The sequence below is a fragment of the Eurosta solidaginis genome, chromosome 3 (assembly GCF_040869045.1).
Source record: "Eurosta solidaginis isolate ZX-2024a chromosome 3, ASM4086904v1, whole genome shotgun sequence".
NCBI lineage: Eukaryota > Metazoa > Arthropoda > Insecta > Diptera > Tephritidae > Eurosta > Eurosta solidaginis.
In genome coordinates, this window is record NC_090321.1 from 279,171,976 (window position 1) to 279,193,812 (window position 21,837).

The 21,837-nt window shown below is 35.9% G+C and overlaps 1 protein-coding gene across 1 annotated transcript in view; it reads left to right on the forward strand.

The window, feature by feature from the left end:
- The first annotated feature begins 8,218 nt into the window (after positions 1-8,218).
- dve (SATB1_N and homeodomain domain-containing protein dve) overlaps positions 8,219-21,837 on the forward strand; it is a 373,578-nt gene continuing 359,959 nt past the window's right edge. Inside the window, exon 1 of the mRNA XM_067776644.1 lies at positions 8,219-9,904. Coding sequence (XP_067632745.1) covers positions 9,839-9,904 — 66 coding nt within the window. The 5' untranslated portion in view covers positions 8,219-9,838. The remainder of the gene's footprint in view (positions 9,905-21,837) is intronic.

The following is a 21,837-nucleotide window of genomic DNA, read 5'->3' on the forward strand; positions in this document are numbered from 1 at the left end:
TATTTTCTAGCATTTAGTATTATTATTACTTCATGTAAATATTGTTTTCAATAAAACCGTTTAACTTAAAAATCTTTTTTTTAATTATTTTATTTAAGAATATTTCGGGGCACCTTGCCAATGGAGCAGAAATAAAAAAATTAGTTAGGTGGCGCGCTAACTAAAAACTTTATGCGAGATTTTGAATCTTTAGATTGTGACAGTTAATTGTTAATTTTTCTATTACAATTCGGCATAAATCTATTACAAATTGTCAGAAATTAAGATACGAAACCGAACGTATGTACAACATAACACCAATATTGACATGCGTACTGTTAATCACTTAATTTTTTTTCGTACGATTGCCGTTTCGATCACGGAATACGTAATTCGAGCCCAGGTTCATAGTTGGCATGCTTATAACATCTAAGCTGCATATTACAAAACGCATATGGAACTAAACTCGAAGAAAAATGTCTGTCCCTACTCCTCTTCCCTAAAAAAAAGTATCTCAAATATCAACTTATGCTAAAAGTACTAACGAACAAAATTTCAGGCAAATCGCATCACAAGTAAGATTCAGTAAATCAGAATAACTCGATCCCTAGTCCACTTCCCGGAAAGGAAAGAAATTAAAATTTTAACCTATTTGAAAGTTGTCCTAAGATTGGTTATCTGTAGGCAAATCGCATTATCCAAAAAAAACGTTTCTCCCATGTCAGTCCATTTCTTGAAACAGATGATACATCATAATTGGATCAAGGGAGCAATATCTAATTTTAAATAAATCGGTTAACTGGCTTTGTTCTGATCATGAATTTTATCGAGAAGATATGATATTGAAGATTTGGTAGTGCGCTTCGCCTACCACATTGAAAATCCTGTGTTAACGCCTCGGGCAAAGGTAGGTATGTAGGTAGGTATGCCATGAATTGTCCGGTGAATCCTGTACTCAAAGAACAATACCCTAAACTTGCAGAAGAGGAACGCACACTCCCTAGGGAAACGCGAGTCACTCTAGCTCAACATCGATCTAGATACTGTAACAGGTTAAACTCTTACCTATCCAGAATCAACCCAGACATGCAAAACATATGTCCTGCTTGTAACGTGTCCCCACATGACACCAACCATCTCTTCAATTGTATTGTGGAACCAACGCCTCTAACACTCCTCTCATTATGGTCCACCCCTGTTGAAACAGCAAGTTTCCTTGGACTCCCGTTAGAGGATACTGATGACAATTTGTGATCGGTCGCACCTATTGGATGGGGCGAAGCACTGCTATAACAACAATAACAGGTAAGTTTCGTCCCGTCAATTTGTAAGAAAATAAAAAAAGAGAACGTCGCAAATTGCAAGACAAGCTCGGCCTTAAATCTCTTCGGAGGTTATCGGGCCTTGCATTTCATGTATTTTGAAGATTTGGATCGTATGGAAGTTTTCATGTCCCTTACCATAAAATAGTTTTACTATGCACATAAACATCCACGAACTACTTGCAATATGTTGACGAAGTTTTTTTTGCCAAGGAGTTTTTTAAGCGAGATCATTGTTGTTCTAGTTATGGCGACTGCCTAGAAGGTTCAATGTGATCATATTAAATGGTTCCAGAGATGGTTGGGCTTGTACTTGAATTGTGCTTGTTACCAGAACGTATATCCGACAAAGGTCAATCAATGCCAATAACACTCCCGATTTTAAGCGGGTTCTCCAATGGCAGTGATTTGGTAAAAATTACGAACGTAAATTGTTAGTGAAAACTTATCTCTGCTTTGCAGATGGTGTTCGGAGTCGACGTAAAATATGTCCAAGCTCCGGCCAGCCAATTTGAAGGAAAATTAATGGAAGGCGACGCAAATCGGAAGAGAAGCTCTTCCTCAATCTCTTGGCAGGTATGTATATCGCGCCTTGTTGTTACTTTATTATGAAATAAACAGATCCTACAGGCTGCCGGATTACTGTAGCGTTTTCCAAGCGGAAATAGTAGCCGTAACCAAAGCAGTAGAGACCCTGGAAGAAAATAGCCCAAGCAGCAATCGTTTTAACTTTTATATTGACAGTCAAGCAGCAATTAAGGCAATAATCTGGCATACCACATCATCTAAATGCCCGTTAGAGTGTAAGCAGTCCCTGGAGAGAATCGGAACAGGGAGAATCATACACCTATATTGGGTCCCAGGGCATATGGGAATAGATGGGAATGAAAAAGCGATGAATTAGACGTCCCAATTAGACTGGGCGAAATTAAGCGAAGGGTGCACATGAAGGGCGAGGGGTGCACATGATCAACCAAGCAGGAAAGGCGTGGGTTCAAGCGCGGAGCTGTAAAGTGTCGAAGATTATGTGTAGGTCTTATAACCTTAGACTAACAAAGTTGCTTTTATCATTAAAAAGAGAGGACTGTAGACGCATGACGGGTTTTCTGACTGGACACTGCCTTCTGGCTTCGCATGCCTTCAAATTAGGCTTGGTCAGTGATAGCAGATGTAGGAAGTGCGGGCTGGAGGAGGAAAGGATCGAGCACGTTCTGTGCTCTGCCCTGCGCTTGCCAGGCTAAGATTCCAGATATTATGAGTGATACAGCTGTCAAATCTAGAAGCAGCAAGTGGCTTAAATCATAGGAAGCTTCTAGTATTTGCCAAGAGGACGGATTTTTTTTTTATAACATAAGTCCTGGTTTTTTATAGGGGTTTTCAGTTTGATCGTTAAAACAAACTTCTGGTAACACTTCGGACTTATTCAGTCTATGTGAGATCCTCATGGACCGGCCAGTTCAACCTAACCGAACCTACGTTTTTATTTAAATACATTTCGTTTGATATGCACATGCCAAAAAATCAGCCAAGGATATCCCTGGTTTTCACTTTGTCTATATCCCGGTAACGGATTGTGATATCGCTTTCAAACCTACGCTGTATTACAACTCTCATAAACAGCTTTCATTTAATACCTGCATTGTACAAACACATCTTAGGGTTACCTGGATCAACGTTTATATCTCCAGACCATAGTCACCCACCAGTATGAAATATGTTAAATCACTTTTTCGTCCTACAAAATAAACCTACTTAAAACATGATATAACCTTCTTATAACTTTTATAAGATACCCATATTGGAGAATCACAGAGCGCCCATAGTCCACATTTATGTGAATATATCTGAAATTGATAAGTTAAAATAAATTAAGAGAGATTAAACTTTTGTAAACCAGTTCCTTTAATTTGATATTCATATCACAAAAACTCAGCCAGGGCCACTTCTTATGCCCATTTATTCCCATATCTTGGAAATGGTTTGAAATATCGTAATCAAAATTACTCTGTATTAACCCCTTAACATAATATTGTGACACAATATTTTTATATATTAAATAGCATATCTATTTACCATATGTTTACATACACATATTCGCTCACAAAAGTACATATCTACAATAAAATGCCCTATATATTGTACAGGCTTTGTATTTGGTTGGCTAAATCCTTCGTGTGGCACCTAATCGCATGTAATGCGCGCGCATTATCTGCTCTCTTAACTACAAAAATGATATCAAAGTTAAAGGAAAGGAAAAAGCACAAGACGTATTGCCGTTAAACCTTACATTTGTACATACAACACAATAACAATATGCTTACATGCAAACCTACCGCACTCCAGAAAAAACGAAACAAGAAATGTTATGAGGGAGTGGGTGTTGCTTTAATTTGTTTATGTATTGGTTATCATGCTTACAACACACACGTGCAGCTAAGCGGTGCAAAGAAATTTCGCAAACGTTAAAGCCAACAACAAATAGCCACCTCCACCGACACCATTGACAATGCCACTTTCACAAACTGCCGAATAATGTATATCCGTTGACTCTTTCGCACTCGCATAATCATATACGTTAGCTGGTTGGGTTAGGGTGGTTGAAACCGGAATCCCAAAATCCACCCATCCATTCATCCACTAGTAAACTAGCGCAATAGCGGACTCTTTCGTCGACGGCGCGCAAATCCAATCGAATAAGCAGCTGCTGCGAGAGTAAAGTAGTATGTAAATGCGTACATACATACAGACATAAAAACATACATATGTGTATGCAAAATAGCCGAAGAGGTGCAGTTTTATACAAAGTTGAGAGCACCGTTTCTAGAGTTGGCTCATCATATCTACAAAAATACAAATGTGCATTAATTTAAAAGTATTTACGTACTTTCTCAATTGTTCCAACAACATAAATAGAAACAGAAACATTACTTGTCCACCTTGTAAACATAATAAAACAATTATTTAGTTATTATTGTTCAAATAGAGACTTTTTTAATATTTCATTTTAGCAAACATTTTTACGCTCAGGGAAGCATTTAATTTTTTTGTTACTCATACGCTCCGTATTCCCTTATCAATTTGTGTAGAACTCAGCGCTCTCTTGTCAAAGTGATACGCCATTGTCGCTCAATTGTTTCGTAGGGTGTGTAAATTTTGTTTATTAATTTATCTCACTCACACACGTACAAAGTGGAGAGTAGAGAAAAATGCCGGTCTCTAATTAGTATAAAAAATAATAATATTTACTCTCCTCATGTTTGTGAGAACGGATTAACGTACAGCTACCTTTTGAATCTTTTATGAATTTTAGTTGGCTATTAGATATTTTCACCAAAGATCTTGGATTCAAGCCGAGGGAAAAGCGTAAATTCATATGCCATTGGTAGTGCATAAAACATGTGCATAGGGCCCATCCCACCAATTTGTAGGAAAACAAAAATTGGCACGACGCAAATTTGAAGAGAAGCTTGGCCGATCTATTCTAAAAAAATATATCGTGTGATTTCGTCGAAACTTGGTACAGTGCTAGGTAGGGTAAGTTAGAACTGGACAGTCAATAAAGACCTCAAATAGACTGATTGTGTCCATGGTGTTACCAGAATTTGTTTGACGACCAAACATTAGAAACCCAAACTAGGTATCAGGAATTATGTTAGAAAATATCTCCGTCCTTTTGGCGTATACTTAAAGTTTTCTAGGACCTAGCTTAATAGCTGACTCGAGATCTGGCAACTCTGCCGCTCGGCTTCTCATCCTCCAGCTCACAAGAGTGAGAGGTTTAACTTCCTAAGGTGATGTTGTAGACTAAAGTGCAATTTGGTAGTTTCGCTGCAATAGAATCCTGCTTGCCTTGGTAGTCTTATTGTTCATTTACCTTCATTCGCTGATGCCCGGCAACCCAACCTAACGAAAGCTTGTTTTTGGCACCCTGATCATTTATGACTGATGTACGTTCATCTAATAGCTTAGAAGTAACCGTGTAAGACTGCAATGCATGCAAGCCTGTCTGACATAATGAGAATACTCCTCGGGGATAAGCTCCTTCGTAGATATTATCTACCGAAAACTTCTATAACATGGATTTCTGACTCAAAAATAGTTGGGAAGCATCCCATTGATATCGATTCCTTGAAGCTCAGTCTGTAGATACCAGCTACTGTTTTTCTGCCATGAATTTCCGATTCGCCCGTGTACAAGACTTCCGAGTAAGGTCAGTCTTTCCCAAAGACTTCTGTCAACAATGAAAACCTCAAAATCTCGTAAGATTCTCAGCGTAGGTGCCATTACAAGACGTAGTTGCAATAACGGATTACTTATAGATTTTCTTATTACTTTTATATGCCCTGCCATATTTTCGCTGTTAAGCTCAGAGATATTTTGAAGTCTTAGTGCAGCCAGTGTTTCCTCTTTCTCTATTATAATAGGGAAGGAAGGTTTTCCCAATAAGGCACTAAGTCCATCAGCAGGACGCTTTCTCATCACGCCCGTTAAGCCAATACAAACAAGTCGATGCAGTTTGCTTAGTTTTGATATTGTTGTTCTTTGCGTGGTCTTGGGCCACCTTTGGTATCACACCACCTTTCCAGGATTCCAAATGCTTTTTGCATGCAATGTCCAATTATTTCCCGTGCATCCCTTTGATGCAAATTACTTAATTGTTCAGCAACTGAAGGAGGTCATCCATGACAAGCGTTCACAAAAAATGTGCAGAATACATCACCTTGAGGGCATCCTCTAGTAGTCATAATTGACAAAACTGATTTTGCTCTCTTTAGCACAATTTCAGAAATCTGAGCCTACATTTTAATTTTCTACTAAATTTGAAACCTCTGAAGGTACTACTGTGTTTCATAATTGAGGAGTTGAGTGCATTGGAGAGATTATTTATGAAATATACTATATATTAAGAAAATGCTAACAAAAAACTACAGCAACAAAAATGCTATCAGCTCAAATATTTAAACCCCGAAAATCTCAAGACGAAATTTTCAATCAAGATCCCATTTTGCACTCCTCATTTGATCGACTTCAATTAAACACTTATTTTAACAATAAGTTTAAAATAAAATCAAAAAATATTTCAAAAATCCAAAAAATAGAAACTCGTATACACGTCTGGTTTTAAAGCAAACCCCAAGAGTCTAAACTTGGTGCCGAAAATTTAAAAACAAAAAATTTCATTTGTAAAAAGGGCGACAAGTCGTAGATTCTATTTCGTAAAATATTGTTTTACATACAAGGTGTTACGATGTAATTTCTTACACAGATGTGATGGTTCAATTGGAAGAGCAAGCTGCTGGAATCCCAATAGTTTTTTTTTTATAACTATAAGTGTAGACTTCTCTAGTTTCAAATTAAAACCCACATATCTGCACTCATTTTCAGTAAGACCTTTATAATCTATATTTGAAACCAAATTTGATTTAGCCATATATGTATGTAGTACAAACAAGTTTCAGATTTAGGCTCAAATTGTTAACCGTGTAGCTTGTGATTGCTTGATGTGTTGTTATCTAAAGCCCCTGAGATGTCAATAAAAGCGAGAGGGAGTTTGTTTGGGTTGACCTTCCTTATGTTCAATGCTGCTGAAATTTTTTTATGTTGAAGTGCAAATCACAATACGTGTACAAAATTGTATGTACACATTTGAAAAAATTCAAAGTAATGTTTTATATATTTAAAATATTTCGGCTCCGTGATTCGTTCGCTAGGTAATTTTCATTATGAATCAATTTTCATTTAACATTTTTTTCAGTGCCATAATATTTTTGAAAAATATTTAGTTGTCAATTTGTTTTTCATACCCAAGTGCTTCACATGGAAGTGCTTCAAACAAATTTTCTTTACACTTTCATAAGAAACTCAGGCACCTTCAAATGAATCGTTATTATATGTGAGTGCATATGGGAGTTTTTTTTTTATATTTGAAGTGTAGATTTGTAGCTGTTTCTATGTTTCAGGGCAAAACAAAAACAAAAGTGCTACAAGAATAAAGGAGTTGAGCATCTCTGCTTATGTTAGTTAAAACTTAAAAATGGTATTATAGGCAAGGAAGCCAAAGTAAAAACACGATACACATTAGAGAGCTTACGGTGTTTTCAAAACAGAGATAAAACGGTGAACAAGAAAGAGGACACAGACGGTGTTGCGGCTAGCTACCTATTATGCTTATGAGTTTTAATATTACTTAGTTAGTTTTAGTATGACAAGTGTACCACATTTGATGGTATCGTTTTTAATTGTAAAAATCAGTTTTTTAGTTTAATGACAAAAATCAATGTCTAAATTCCTATTTTAGCTTCAATGTATAAATATCAATGTAAGTGAATGGTTTTCAATTTATTGGTGTATGAAACTATGTTTTGCTAGGGATTATTTTAAATCATTAACTGTTGTTGTTTGGTATGTTTTATTGTCAAAAATATAGATCCGCCCCTGAAGATGCCAAGGAAAGTTGGCGAAACGTTGGGCCGTTAGGTGAAATAACTCGTTTTATTTGCACTCAACCCATTTAGATTGAACGAGCTTAAAATTTTTTATTTGTTGAATGTTATAAATAAAAAAATAGTTTTTTATGTTCAGCAAGATGAACAATAAATAATTAGAAACGTTATCAAACAATAGCAATTCCTACCATAAGTGAGGAAGTAAACAAGTGGAGAGTTAACGGGAGAATTTTTGAGGACCAAGTGCATAGGTATTTGTGTAGTGATTACACCACTACAAAGCTATGAAAATTTGTTAGAGCACATTTCGACATCACTACTAACGCAATATGACTCACACATGTATAATCGTACACTTGTATATAACCAAAACACAACACATGCATAAAGATAAATTTAAGGTAAAATATTGAGAGCGCGAAGCAGAATCAGTTGTGTGGCAACTTACAGTGGAGATAGATGTGATGTTGCTCGATTTTCATACAAAATATGTATGTATGTATAAACCAATTGTAAATTTTAATAAACAAAACAATCGAGCGAACAATAAAATACGTGAAGTGTGCGTTTGCATATGAAAAATTTAACTGCACATATCGAATGTGCTTGTAGTTACAATAAATATAAAATACCTAGATAAATAAAATAAATTGGACAAATTGTGATTGTATACAATTAAATGATATTAATAAATGTCTGAAAGGGTTTGAAGAGAAGGGGATGCCTCAATCGCATCAGCAACCACACCGAAATGGCGATAGATGGATGAATTGACGCGGTATTAGAAATCAAATGCTATTAGCAACAATTACAGATACAATAACAAAAACAAAAATTTAAGAGAAGGAGCTTTGGAAAAACATCATCAAGAATTAGGCTACAAGGTTATATACGAGTGGGCGGGGGAGCTGGCAGGCAAGTGCTTGATTATGGTGACGGTAGCTATGGGGAAGCTCAAGTGGCGTAACATAGCTTATCATTGAAGCAATTGACATTGCATGTTGACAGTCAGTCATCGAATGGCGGCCGATCAAGTGTGAAGTGTGCGTGCCGATAAACGGACGGACTGTAAAGTGTTATAATACAAATAGCAATATAACGAAAAGTTAATGTGCTATGCATTGAATCAATAAAACTAAAAAAAGAAAACAACAAAAGTGAAAAGTGTGCACATTAGTGAATTTGTGAAGGATATTCAAGTATATAGTAAAAGAAAAACCCTTTTGAACTTAATAAAAAAAACCACTAAAATATGAGCTCACAAATGCAACGTATGCGCTCCTTTTTTGTAAATGTTCTCCAGTTTCTTTAAAAAAAAGAAGCATTAAAAATCACGTGAGTTCATTTGCGGTGTATTTCAACCTACCACAAAGTATTTGCACGGATTTACACAAGCAGACCCTAAAAAACATAAATAAAAACAAGCAAACTATTTCGCAATCAGCGCAAACTTTATCAGCGGGCATAGTTTTCAATGCTCCAACGCTTTTAACTCGTTAGGCGCATTAGTTACGCTTCTGTCATGGAGTTTTGCAGTCGCGTGTTGGGCATTCAAATTTCGAATTGATTTCTATTACTGCACCCATAAGCAAATTTAAGCAAACATTAAAAGTGTACGCCCGTTAAGCTTACTGCACAAATACGCACGCATATATGTACATACATACCTTTTTATGAAAATCACATACAATATTCTGCGCAGCCGGTTTATATTTATTTACCGTGAGCTGTTAATTGTGTCGCGTCAACACCATTACCAATAATCAATCAAGCGCAATAAACTTGCAACAACTACCTACATAGTTATAACAATAATAATAATTACTGCATTATTTGCCGCGGAATTTAAGCAATATGAACAAACGAAGAGTTAGACCCGCTCCCATGAGATTGCAGGTGGTCAAGTGGCAATGAAAATTTTCGTGTTTAATAAACATTCCTAAATGCCAATATCCAATATGTATTGTCGATAAATGTATGTGTGTATCTAATTTGTAGTGTTAGACAAGTGAAATAATAATATCTGAAAATCTTGAGGAAGAGCAGAACATTTCAAAACTTCATAAACATTTATAAACGCTTTTAGACGAAATGGACTTTCAAAGCGCAATGGAAACATTTGCAGAGGCCTGGGTAGCAGCAAATGCTGGTCCACAGGTGAGTTGAAAATTTAAACTAAATTTTATTTTATAAAAGCTTGCAAACACTCACCAAAAAAAACTTATTACACAAACCAAATAAAATAAATTAATCATGATTCAATCACAAGAGGTTTGCTCGACTGACACATTTTTTGACAATTGCAGCCATTTTGCTCCCAAATCGAATTGACATCCGTTAACCGTGTTGTTTCTTTGCGAATTTTCGAAAAATATTAGTAGTAGAAATTGGAAGCAATCAGTTTACAAATACCGGATAAGTACTGGACTGCATAATTCCTTAGAACATTTTTTTTTTTTTTTTTTTTTAATTTTATGGTGAATTTATTAACTATGCCTCGATGCATTAATATGGCTGAACATTGAACATAGGTAATTTTATGAAAAGTGAGGACACCAAGGAATCGTGCACTTTCGTAAACCTATGAATATACGAAACCTAAACCAATTCAAAATTCATCGCTCAACGTCAAAACCTCGACTATTAAATCGATTCACGTAAAATTGTCATTAGTAAATAATGGAGATGCCATAACGAAATGTACTCACTGAGCATGTTAACTTATTCAAGTAAAAGTCTAGAACTGGAGTCTACTGCTAATACGCGTCCAAAAATATCGAGAGAGCTGACCGCGACAACAATAATCCTAAGGAGGAAAAGAAAAATTGTATTTCTGTCCGGAGATATTTGCAGTTGAAGTTGGTAATTTTCATGTGATTGTTGTAATGCTTTTGTGCACTGAAAAAGATTTTGTGTACAAAGGGATTTTGCACGCTTTTAATTTTGATCCCGGCCAGGGTAATTTTTTATAAGCTCGGCTGAAGGCCGCCAACGCAACCCGGGTCATTTTTCGGGTTTTCGCCAATATCTTTTGAACGAGCTAAAATTTTTATTTCCGCCTTCGAATTATTGTTACCGAGGTCAATACGCGTCTTTTGACACTTCTCTCAATATTTTTGGGCACGTATTAAAAGTCGACCTTCTGTTCTATTAATTCCGTATGTTCGGAACATTCGTCTCCATTTAAGAATTTATGGAATCGGTTTATATTTGGAATATTTTGTATATACTTATTTGATTTATTCGGATCTCGTGAAGTAGTATCAAATGAACGTATTCCGAATATTCTAAATTAACGGTCTATCCCTAACGCTTCCATGAATATTTAAACGGAAAAGACCTTCCGGAAATTTCAGAAAGTTGAAAATCGTGCTATTTCAAAATATTTTTCAAAAATTTCCGAATTCAGGATTTGTCACAAAACCGCCCTATAATAGAGTTAGATTGAAGAACGCTTCATCTTAGAATGCTTTTCATTAACTTCGTCTTATGACAAAATGCATTGAACTTATGCTCATATAGGGAGTTTTTGAAACAAATTTTGAAATAGTGCATTTTTGAATAAAATTCGAACGTACGGCATTCTTCAAAAAATTTCTGAAAGAATGACCAAACCAACATAACTTTATCAATTCATGAAATATTTGGGAGAAAATTAATTATTTCCCCAAAAACTTTTGGCATCTACAAATTTATTATCACTACTAATATACTACCAAAGCTATTTTTCTACTACAATTTTCACTGAAGGGGATTGAATTATACCCCATTTTCATTACTTCGTAAAAGCAACCCGTCCAGATTTTTCAATTTGGGAGTATCAAAGATTTGTCATCATTGGAGAACAAACCTCTAGTAATTGAATCATGTAAATTAATATAGTTTATTCGTTACCGAAAACTAAAAGATTTTCGTCGATGCCGCACAGTGGTTCCGATTGTACTGACAAGCGAAAAAACTGAATATCAAAGCTTATCTTAAGTATATTTGTACTGAAGTGAAAACTAAGTGGTCTTCGAGGTAGCTGATTACGTATGTGTTTGAAATCCGTTTTAAAAATTTCAAAATGGTGGACGAGTTTTCTTAAAAATAACCTGACTTAAGCGAAATTCAGTATGTGGCCAGTTTAATGGTCGCTCAACACGAATCAAAAGTAATTTTTAAAAAGTCCAGACACCGAATAAAATTTATATATTTTTCTATTTAAGATGAACGCGTTAAAAGAAAAATCGGATCACAGGAATTAAAAAAAATAATAATTTAAAAATCAACACTAATTTTAGGCCAAAAAAACTTATACTCTATCATAATAGCATTGAATGCACTATTAACATGCATAGTACAAAATCTTCTCAATCGTTCGGTTGAAAACTTGTTATTTTGTTCAAAAATTTCTGAGGACTGATAGGGCTATATGTATGCAGCAGAACTAGGTTATATAACAACTATTCGCAGCTTATTTTATTACTATTTGCAAAAAGTATAAGTAATACTAAAATTTTTTGTAGGGCCTTTAAAACCCAATTTAAGGTAAATTTTTATTTTGAGCTCTATTAATCAAGCGTTATTTGGAGCATGATAAGAAGCAAATTTTGCATTCTCTTCAAGGTCCAATTTATGTATAGTAAATTGAGAAATCATAAAATACTGTTAAATGATTCGCTCAAATTGAAATTATATAGAAATATTTACTCTCAGAAATATATACAAATTCTCCGATTTCTCCTGAAGACTGTATACCCAACAGTGAAATTGCAGTAACTTGTCGAAATGCTGATTCAACAACGTAATCGAAAAAAAAACTGGTTCTGAAACTCTTATACCTAACCTTTTTTTGGCTTCTGAACCACTGTGCGCCGTGGTAAAATCTGCTTACTACATCCAATAAAATTTTACAGTAGAAGAAATATCTCAAATGAATGAAAACTTCACACAACTTTCTCATTTTCAAAAGGTATTGAAGTTTACAGTTTTTCATAATTTTTTGGAAGTAGCAGCTTTTATTTATAGCAATTTTAACCCTTTGTGGCCATTTTAAATACACTTTTTGAAACTATACGCAGAAATCGAGTGTGTTACGAAATGTCAAACAAATTGGAAAAGCGAAAGTTCCGAAAAATAAAAATGGGAAAACGAAAAATATTGAACAAAAAATATCGTAACAATATTATTAATGGTTTGTGAAATTCGCGCGAATTAATTGCATAGTTTTGATTGTTGTCCTTATATGGTGATACGCTTTAATGGATAAGTTCTGACTGCCGACGGAACTTTGAAACTAGCTATCCGATAAGGCACTCTTTAACAGAGTTTTGACTTGAACAGCTTATTCTCATTCCTCGTTACAAAGTAGATACCAAAATACCAAAGAGCAAGCATAAGTTTTATAACAAAAATTACTTTTAGAATAACTTTTATTCTTCATGACTGTGCCTTTTCTAAATTTTTTGTTATCATTGGTATAGTTTGAAATAAAGATGAAATTTTAGATTGAACTTGCCATGCTGAATCAATAAAAACAATGGTTTATGCTATAACAAGTTGTATTGCTTTGATACATAATTTTCATCGGGCGACAGCGATTTAAATTGTAAATTTTAGTATTGAAACACTGTGAGCCGAAACCAGAATAAAAGTAATATAGCTGGCCTCACATTGTATCCTTATAAAATCGGAGTTCGAATCTAACTTCGAGTTTCTACTCAAAACATAGGAATACACTAGAAATTACCGTAATTTCGCTGGAAGATTTTTTAGGGTGTATTGGCGAATATATTTTTGGAAATTCGGAATTAGCGTACCGAACTAGTCCCATATATATGTACAGACCACATTTATTGTTTTTTTTTGCCGGTGTTATCAAACGAAAAAAAGTATTATTATAAAAATTGTAAGTCAAAGTTTATTTTTACGTTGCTTAACAATTATTATGAAATATAAAATTTTGTATCCGTTGGCAATAGAAGTAGTTAGGCAATTCACAAGATCTGCCATTTATCATATGTGCTATGATCTTAAAATCGTGATAAATGCTTTGATGTTGTTTCTTGTTTTAAAGTGTTAGTAAAAAATACAATTAAAACAACCTACGTATATATGTATATCATCTAATTTACTTTTAAGTTTCAAAACTATTTTCCAAAAAATGCGAAATAACCATTAAAAAGTGGTAAATATATATTAAGACATTCGCGGTATTTAATGTAGGTAATTAAACACAACATACAACTCACAAGAGTCGTATTTTAAAAAATAGCACATAGGCCAATAAGGGTCAGATTATGTAAAATGCAACGAGTCACTTTTGCTAGTATGAACCAAACATCTTATAATATAAAAGCCTTCACCCACTTCAGTAAGTGACCTTTGTGAACTATTTGGTGATTTATACGAGTAAGTGTGAATTTTATTGAACGGAGAAGAAAGCGTCACGGCGCGCTACATAATAAGGCCTTATGCGTGTAAATTGCATAAATAATTTGATTTTTTTGGATATTAATAGTATTGCTCGATAGGGGTGTTGGTAGGAATCAATATTTTGTAAGATCTGAACATACTGAGTTTGGTTAGCGTGATTGCTTTTCTTATGTAATGGCAAAGTACGAAACGCAAGTTAATGCACGCTTTTACCCAACTTTGCACACAGAGTATATTAACTTTGATTGGATAACGGTTGGTTGTACAGGTATAAAGGAATCGAGATAGATATAGACTTCAATATATCAAAATCATCAGTGTCGAAAAAAAATTTGATTGAGCGATGTCCGTCCGTCTGTCCGTTAACACGATAACTTGAGTAAATATTGAGATATCTTCACCAAATTTGGTACAGCTTATCTGGACCCAGAATAGATTGGTATTGAAAATTTATATATATAACATATTGGAAAACAAAAAACCTGATTATTTAGTAAATAATACACCTAGAATTTTGAAATTTGACGTGTGGACTGATATTGAGAGTCTTGATAAAAATTTGAAAAAATTTTGTAAAATGGGTGTGGCACCGCCCACTTGTGATAAAATCAATTTTACAAATATTATTAATTATAATTCAAAAATTTCTAAACCTATCGTAACAAAATTCGGCATAGAGGAAATCGGTTAAAGACCACGCCCACTTTTATATAAAAGATTTTTATAAGGGTCGTGGATGAATAAAATAAGCTATATCTTTGCAAAAAGAGCTTTATATCAATGGTATTTCATTTCCCAAGTGGATTTATAACAATAAATAGGAAAACCTTAAAATGAAAAAAAATGGGCGTGGCACCGCTCCTTTTATAACTAAGCAATTTTCTATGTTTCAGGAGCTATAACTTGAAGAAAAATTAACGGATCGTAATAAAATTGGGTACACAGATTTTCCCTATAGCAGGAAATATTTCTAGAAAAAATGGACGAGATAGGTTGAAGACCACGCTCACTTTTATATAAAAGATTTTTAAGAGGTCGTAGACTAGAATAATAAGCTATAACTTAGCAAAAAATAGTTTTGAATCAATGATATTTCACTTATCAAGTTTTATTTTAAGTGGAAATGGGGAGAAATTTTTTTTAAACGGCGGTGCCACGTATTATGTAGAAAATGAAATGTGCAACTAAAGCTCACGCTGAGTATATAATGTTCGGTTACACCCGAACTTCGACGCCTTTACCTTTTATCTCTATGTTTAAACAGATTGCCGAATAGTGTGTAATTTTTAGGCTATTTGTGCTATTTTTCAACCAGAATATTACAATTTTTAGTTCTTTATATAGTCTGATGGTATGATCCGTCATATGGAATTGGCGAGTCGTGCTCATAGCGCTTGCTGTTAAGCAGTGCGAAAAAGTGTTATCTCCGTAACTTAAGCATACTCAGCTCATCGGCATTGAAACCTTCCGTCATGCACCAAATTTTCTCATTGTATTTGCGTTCATTGTTACGGTCAGCATCCCAATCAAGCTCCTCTTTCTCTCCGTCATCTTTTCGAGGCGGTGCAAAATTCCTGACGGAACAGCTACAGCATCCGCCCGAAGAGGACAAGTGTGCAAATGGAGCTGATAACATACCAGCTGCCCGGTACTGTATGCATGCAAGAGGATGCTAGGATACACGTGGGGTCTATCGCCCACACTCACTCATTGGATATTTACGGCAATTGTAAAGCCAATACTTTACTATGGGTTACTAGTTTGTTCGACAGCCATACAAAAAAGTACGTATACCAACAAACTTGAGGAGATATGTAGATTATGAATGATTTGCATAACGGGAGCCTGAAAACTATCCCGACAGCAGCATCGCATGCCATTTTGCACATTGCACCTGCGGACCTGTTAGCAAAAAAATATAGCGCAGCAGTTGAAACAAGGTTTCAGGTCTCGGGGCAGATTTAGTTCAGGCCGTATGACCATAGCGTCAGTAAATAAAGGACGAACATGATCACGTGCCTGAGCTTCAAAAGATAGCTTGGGGCCAAAATAGAACCGGAGGGTTGCCTCGACGGTGCGGAAGTGGCAGAGCATACTAAAACGTGTCTACGTGTGGCTCCAAATTATCGGAAGGGGTCAGGTCTGCTCTTTACTGTGTCGATTCAGAAATAAGTACAGGCTGCCCGATGACTGCAGCGTCTTCCAAGCGGAAATTGTAGCCGTTAAGAAAGCAGCAGTCGCGTGAATTTCATACTGATATAGTCGGGCGGCGTCCTGGAATGCAAGTACCAACGCTCCAAAGTTTGTGGAAAATTTTAAAAGAGGCATAATTTGAGTCACAATTGAGGTCCAAAATACAGAGTATTTTTTATATTTAGTGTGTCGGCATAATTGTTTGCGGTCCCTGGCCTAAACATAGTCTCACACACTTGAGCACGCAAACACGTGTAAATATACAAATAGTATAAAAAAACGGATGTTTGCCTTTATATGTATATATCACATATACATATACATACACATATTATAGCTCACGCACTGAACAATCAGTAAATGACGCGCCGTACATTTCACTGCTGCTAAATTTAAGTGTACGAATGCGTATTTTTGCAGTTGTTTTAGGTTTTATCAAATAAGTAAACAAAGGTGTAAAAGAAAGTGACAGTACTTTTATGTAGTAAGTATGTAAACACTAGGGCATTCAGTCCCGTGAGCTCTCATCTCGAAGCTGAGCCCCACGATCCCGATATTTTTAGTGTACGTTTTGTATACCGGCTGGTCTCGTTTCCAAACTGAAAGTTTCAGGATCGATAACCAAGAACAATGTTTATGGTAGTTCTCATTTACATATGCAAGCTTCGTAAAATTGGTGCCTAAATTTGATGGGTGGTCCGCCCTCTATCAAGTTTTATAATTGGGTAACATTAAATATAATCCTTGATGTTTGTGGTGATGTTTCTAGACCGACTAGCTTAAAACATTCCATGTTGCGTATTCTAGAGACAGAGTTTATGCTGGTTTTACTTTGACTCACGCTATTTTAGATACGAATTTTTATACCCAGCTGTACTTGTACACAGGGTATTATAACTTTGGTTAGATAACGGTTGGTTGTACAGGTATAAAGGAAAAGAGATAGATAAAGACTTCCATATTGCAAAATCATCAGTATCGAATGAAATTTGATTGAGCTATGGCCGTCCGTCCGTCCGTCCTTTAACAAGATAACTTGAGTAAGTATTGAGATATTTTAACCAAATTTGGTACACGAGCTTTTATATGGCGGCCACCGTGGTGTGATGGTAGCGTGCTCCGCCTACCACACCGAATGCCCTGGGTTCACACCCCGGGCAAAGCAACATCAAAATTTAAAAAATAAGGTTTTTCAATTAAAGAACAATTTTCTAAACGGGGTCGCCCCTCGGCAGTGGTTGGCAAGCGCTCCGGGTGTATTTCTGCCATGAAAAGCTCTCTGTGAAAATTAATCTGCCTTGCAGATGCCGTTCGGAGTCGGCATAAAACATGTAGGTCCGGTCCGGCCAATTTGTAGGGAAAATCAAGAGGAGCACGATGCAAATTGGAAGAGAAGCTCGGCCTTAGATCTCTTCGGAGGTTATCGCGCATTACATTTATTTTTATAGCTTATATGGACCCAGAATATATTGGTATTGAAAATGAGCGAAATCGGAAGATAACCACGCCCACTTTTTCTATATATAACATTTAGAAAACACAAAAAAATTTATTATTTAGTAAATAATACGCATAGAATGTTGAAATTTGACATTTGGACTGATATTGAGACTCTTGATAAAAATTTGAAAAAATTATTTAAAATGGGCGTGACACCGCCCACTTGTGATAAAATCAATTTTACAAATATTGTTAATCATAAATCAAAAATATATATAGTAACAAATTGCTTTTACTATAGGGAATGCTTTGTAGAAATATTAACGAAATCGGTTAAAGAACACGCCCACTTTTATATAAAAGATTTTTAAAAGGGTCGGGGACGAATAAAATAAGCTATATCTTTGAAAAAAGAGCTTTATATCAATGGTATTTCATTTCCCAAGTGGATTTATAACAATAAATAGGAAAAACTTAAAATTTTAAAAAATGGGCGTAGCACCGCCCATTTTATGACTAAGCAATTTCCTATGTTTCGGGAGCCCTAACTCGAAGAAAAATTAGTTCAGAAGAGAACCATATGTACCTATATGTATTATTGCGCAGCCTTGTAACACTATTAAGCACACAAAACAAACAACAACAGCATTTCAAGTGTACAGCTGGGTTTGTAATTTTCGGTTTCACCCGAACTTAGACTTCCTTACATGTTTATCTGAAAATTAAAAGGATAGAACTCACCTCTGATTTTTAGTTAAACAAATAAAAGTGGAGTATTATCATATATATCAGCGACTTTATCCTATTGAACTAAATAAGTCACACGCTTAGAAACGTGATCGTAGGGTGTGCCGTTGTGTGGTATTATGGTGCCTATGCGTGTAACTCCTCCCCCTTGAAAGATCTGCGTCTCGTAGATCAAATGTCGAAAAGCGTGAGGGGGAGAAATTTTGTAAGAAGTGATTGCGACCTTCTGGTGATGATTTAGTACTGACGCTTGTGACTGGCAGGCTAGGATCTGAGCGATAAAATTCAGGTGCAGATTTGCCTTTGGGGATCCTAGTTGTGCTAATGTTTCCCGACCAATGCGTAGGAATTTGAACCGGTGGAAGGTCTAGTTTCTTTGTGTAACATCTCCACAGCGTTCCTGCAATAAGGGCTATTGCGCAAATCGAGATAGCCTCTGTAACGATAGAAAAATTGATTTTTTCATTGACATAGCCTAGATACTTGACATTCTCCATTGTGATGTCGTGGATGTACTCCAAGTTGACTTTCATGGTATGGTTTTTTATGCTAGAAAGTACGGCTGGGAGGGCGTGTGCGATAACAGCTTCGTTGCAGGAAAATTCCTGATCGCCAATCTTGATTGTCTCTTTGTTGAATTGAATTACGTATGTGCCATTAATAGTATTTGTGGCATTGTTGTTCCTTATTATGACCTGGTGGTTTGAAATGAAAATGGTGTTTTCGTTTACCAGCTCTATATGGGATACGTTTCGTCTAATAAATTGACAACTAGCAGCCCCACCTTTTAAGAGTCGTGGCAGGTAGCTGTTTTCTTCCAGCGCAATCAAGGACTCGGAGCTGCATACTGTGGATGAGCCGATAACCATGCAAACCTTCGTCAACCCGTATGTCTCCTCTTGATTGACCAGCATTCTGTCGAATGGTAGGTGCACTTGTTTACCAGCGTAGATTCCAGCGCGGGTAATCAGAAGATTGTATTTACTGGCCGTCAATTTCGGCATCGATAGGACATAGAGTAGAAGTATCCCGTTTGTGAGGACCGATGGTTGGCCATATTCGATTGCCTCAATTACATTCTGGTGTGGGAGGGTTTCTGTTTTGGATAGGATTTGGTTCACCTCGTCTATGTCTAACAAGTTGGTATTAACAATTCCTCGCTTTGCCAATTGACATGCTCGCACAAATTCATTGACCTCTTCGCGAACGAGGACGATGTTTCGAAGTGCGCTTTGCTCGAATTCGATTCCTTCTGTTTCCTTTACTACGTAGTTGGTGCGGTTTACCACTTCTTCAATTCGTTTCAATACTTCTTCGGTGGTTGTCAATAGCTTTCTATTGACCTTATATTGATGGTTGTTGTTCGCTATTATCTGGTTTTGGCTGTGGAGGATGTTATTCCAATCTGTTTCGTCAGGCGATCCTGCCAGCCATTTCCATGCTGACCCAATCCAGTCAATGGATCGGGTGACCCTAGTCTTGCTTGTGCATCCCATCAACTCTCCGAGTCGTTCGAGTGTTTGGTTGATGTAGTGCTGGGCTAAAAGTTGTTCATCGGTTCGTTTGATTAGATGACTTCCTAATTTATCCATTTGAGTCACCATCGTGGTATAGTTTTGTAGGCCGATGACGTGTATGAATTTGAATGAGCCCCCTATGATCCACCCATCTCCGCTCTGGATGGCTATTATTGGGGCCTTGTAGTTAAATATGTGTAGTGCGCTGATGGCTGATGCCAGCAGTGGGAATCTGCAACGCAAGATGTTAATTCTAATTTAATGTAGTTAGTAGTTGTTATGTTCTAAGTAAGTTACGGTTATCTATTTAATAAAAAAGAAAAATGTTATTGATAGTAGGAAGGTACTATTAGTAAGCGGAATCCTTAAGTTTAGATTGGTTATCATTAAACCAGCGTTACTGTTTTAGTTTAGGATTTTCGCCTTTCTAGCGATGTTAATTTGTTAATGTGTCAGTGGTTTACAAATTATGATTAGTGGGGAAGATTAAAATAAAATTTTCAAAATTTTACTTTATGCTGTTATTACAAAAGGTTTCAAAAATAAAAAAGGAATACAAAATTTGGAAAACTAAAAAGGTGAAAAATTTTGGTTTTCTTTTTTTTTCTTTTTTATTGTTAACGATTTTTTCGTTTTTCTTCTTTTCTTTGGATTAATATTTTAATTTTATTTTTATTGTTTTTTTATTTTTTATTTTTTTTTGTTAAACAATTTTTTGTTTTATTTTTGCTTAGCGGATTAGGCGCACAAGCTCAGCTTTTTCTTTTTTCTCATGGACCAGAGGTGTTAACATTTCTCGAACCAGCTATGGGGAGATCGCCAGAATCCCGTTTGGAAGTAGTGTAGCCCTTTGTCAAATTCTATGGCACTACGAGCCTACTAAGGCACGATTTGTCCCACTTACAAGCCCGCTCTTGTTAGATAAACTCCCTCTTGGTGCCAGATCTTTTATAATTTCTTTTCATGTTTTTTGTATGTTTGTTTGTTTTATTGTGTGGGGGTATTTTGTCCCCTTCTTTTTATATTTTTAATGTGGAGTTTATGAATTTTTTCCAACTAATTGTGGTGACTGAAACTTTATTGTCTTTTGAAATAATTTCTTTTTTGTATAGAGGTTTTTGCTTCCCCTTTATTTGCTTATCCTTCACGTACATGACGTCATTTTCGTCTTTTTATCTGAGCCATTTGCTTTTCCCTCAATAGTGCTTTAATTTGGGTATTCATTTTTCTGCTCTGGTCAAGGAGTTCTTGGAAGTTGGAAGCTTGTGAGCGATTAAAAAAATGTCTGTTGGACTTTTGTTCACTACCGAGTGAACTGAATTATTATAGCAATCTACAGCTATGATAACAAGTTCCTTGGTCCTGAGGGCTTCATTCTCCGCCTTTAGGCATCTAAAAATTTCAAGTAAAGTAGAGTGAGATCTCTCATTTTGGCCGTTCACCTCACTCCTCTGAGTTGGGGTGCAGTAAAGCTGAATTCCTAGAGATTCTAACAAGCTTTATATAACAGGGCTATTCTATCCGTGTTCGTTATCAGTGACTAAAATTCTAGGGGTGGTGAAATAGTGCAGAAGTTTCACTATTTTTTGCCTAAGGCAGGGTTCCTTTGTTTCTTATGTGGAAAAGCTTTGCGAATTTAGAAAATTTATCGATGCAACTCAAAATCTCGCATGGTCGCGATGGGATTGGTGTGGCCTGTAATTCTGGGCCTGTCGTACTTACTGAGTTTACACGGCTCACAAGCCAGTACATATTTCCTAATTTGACTGCTCATCT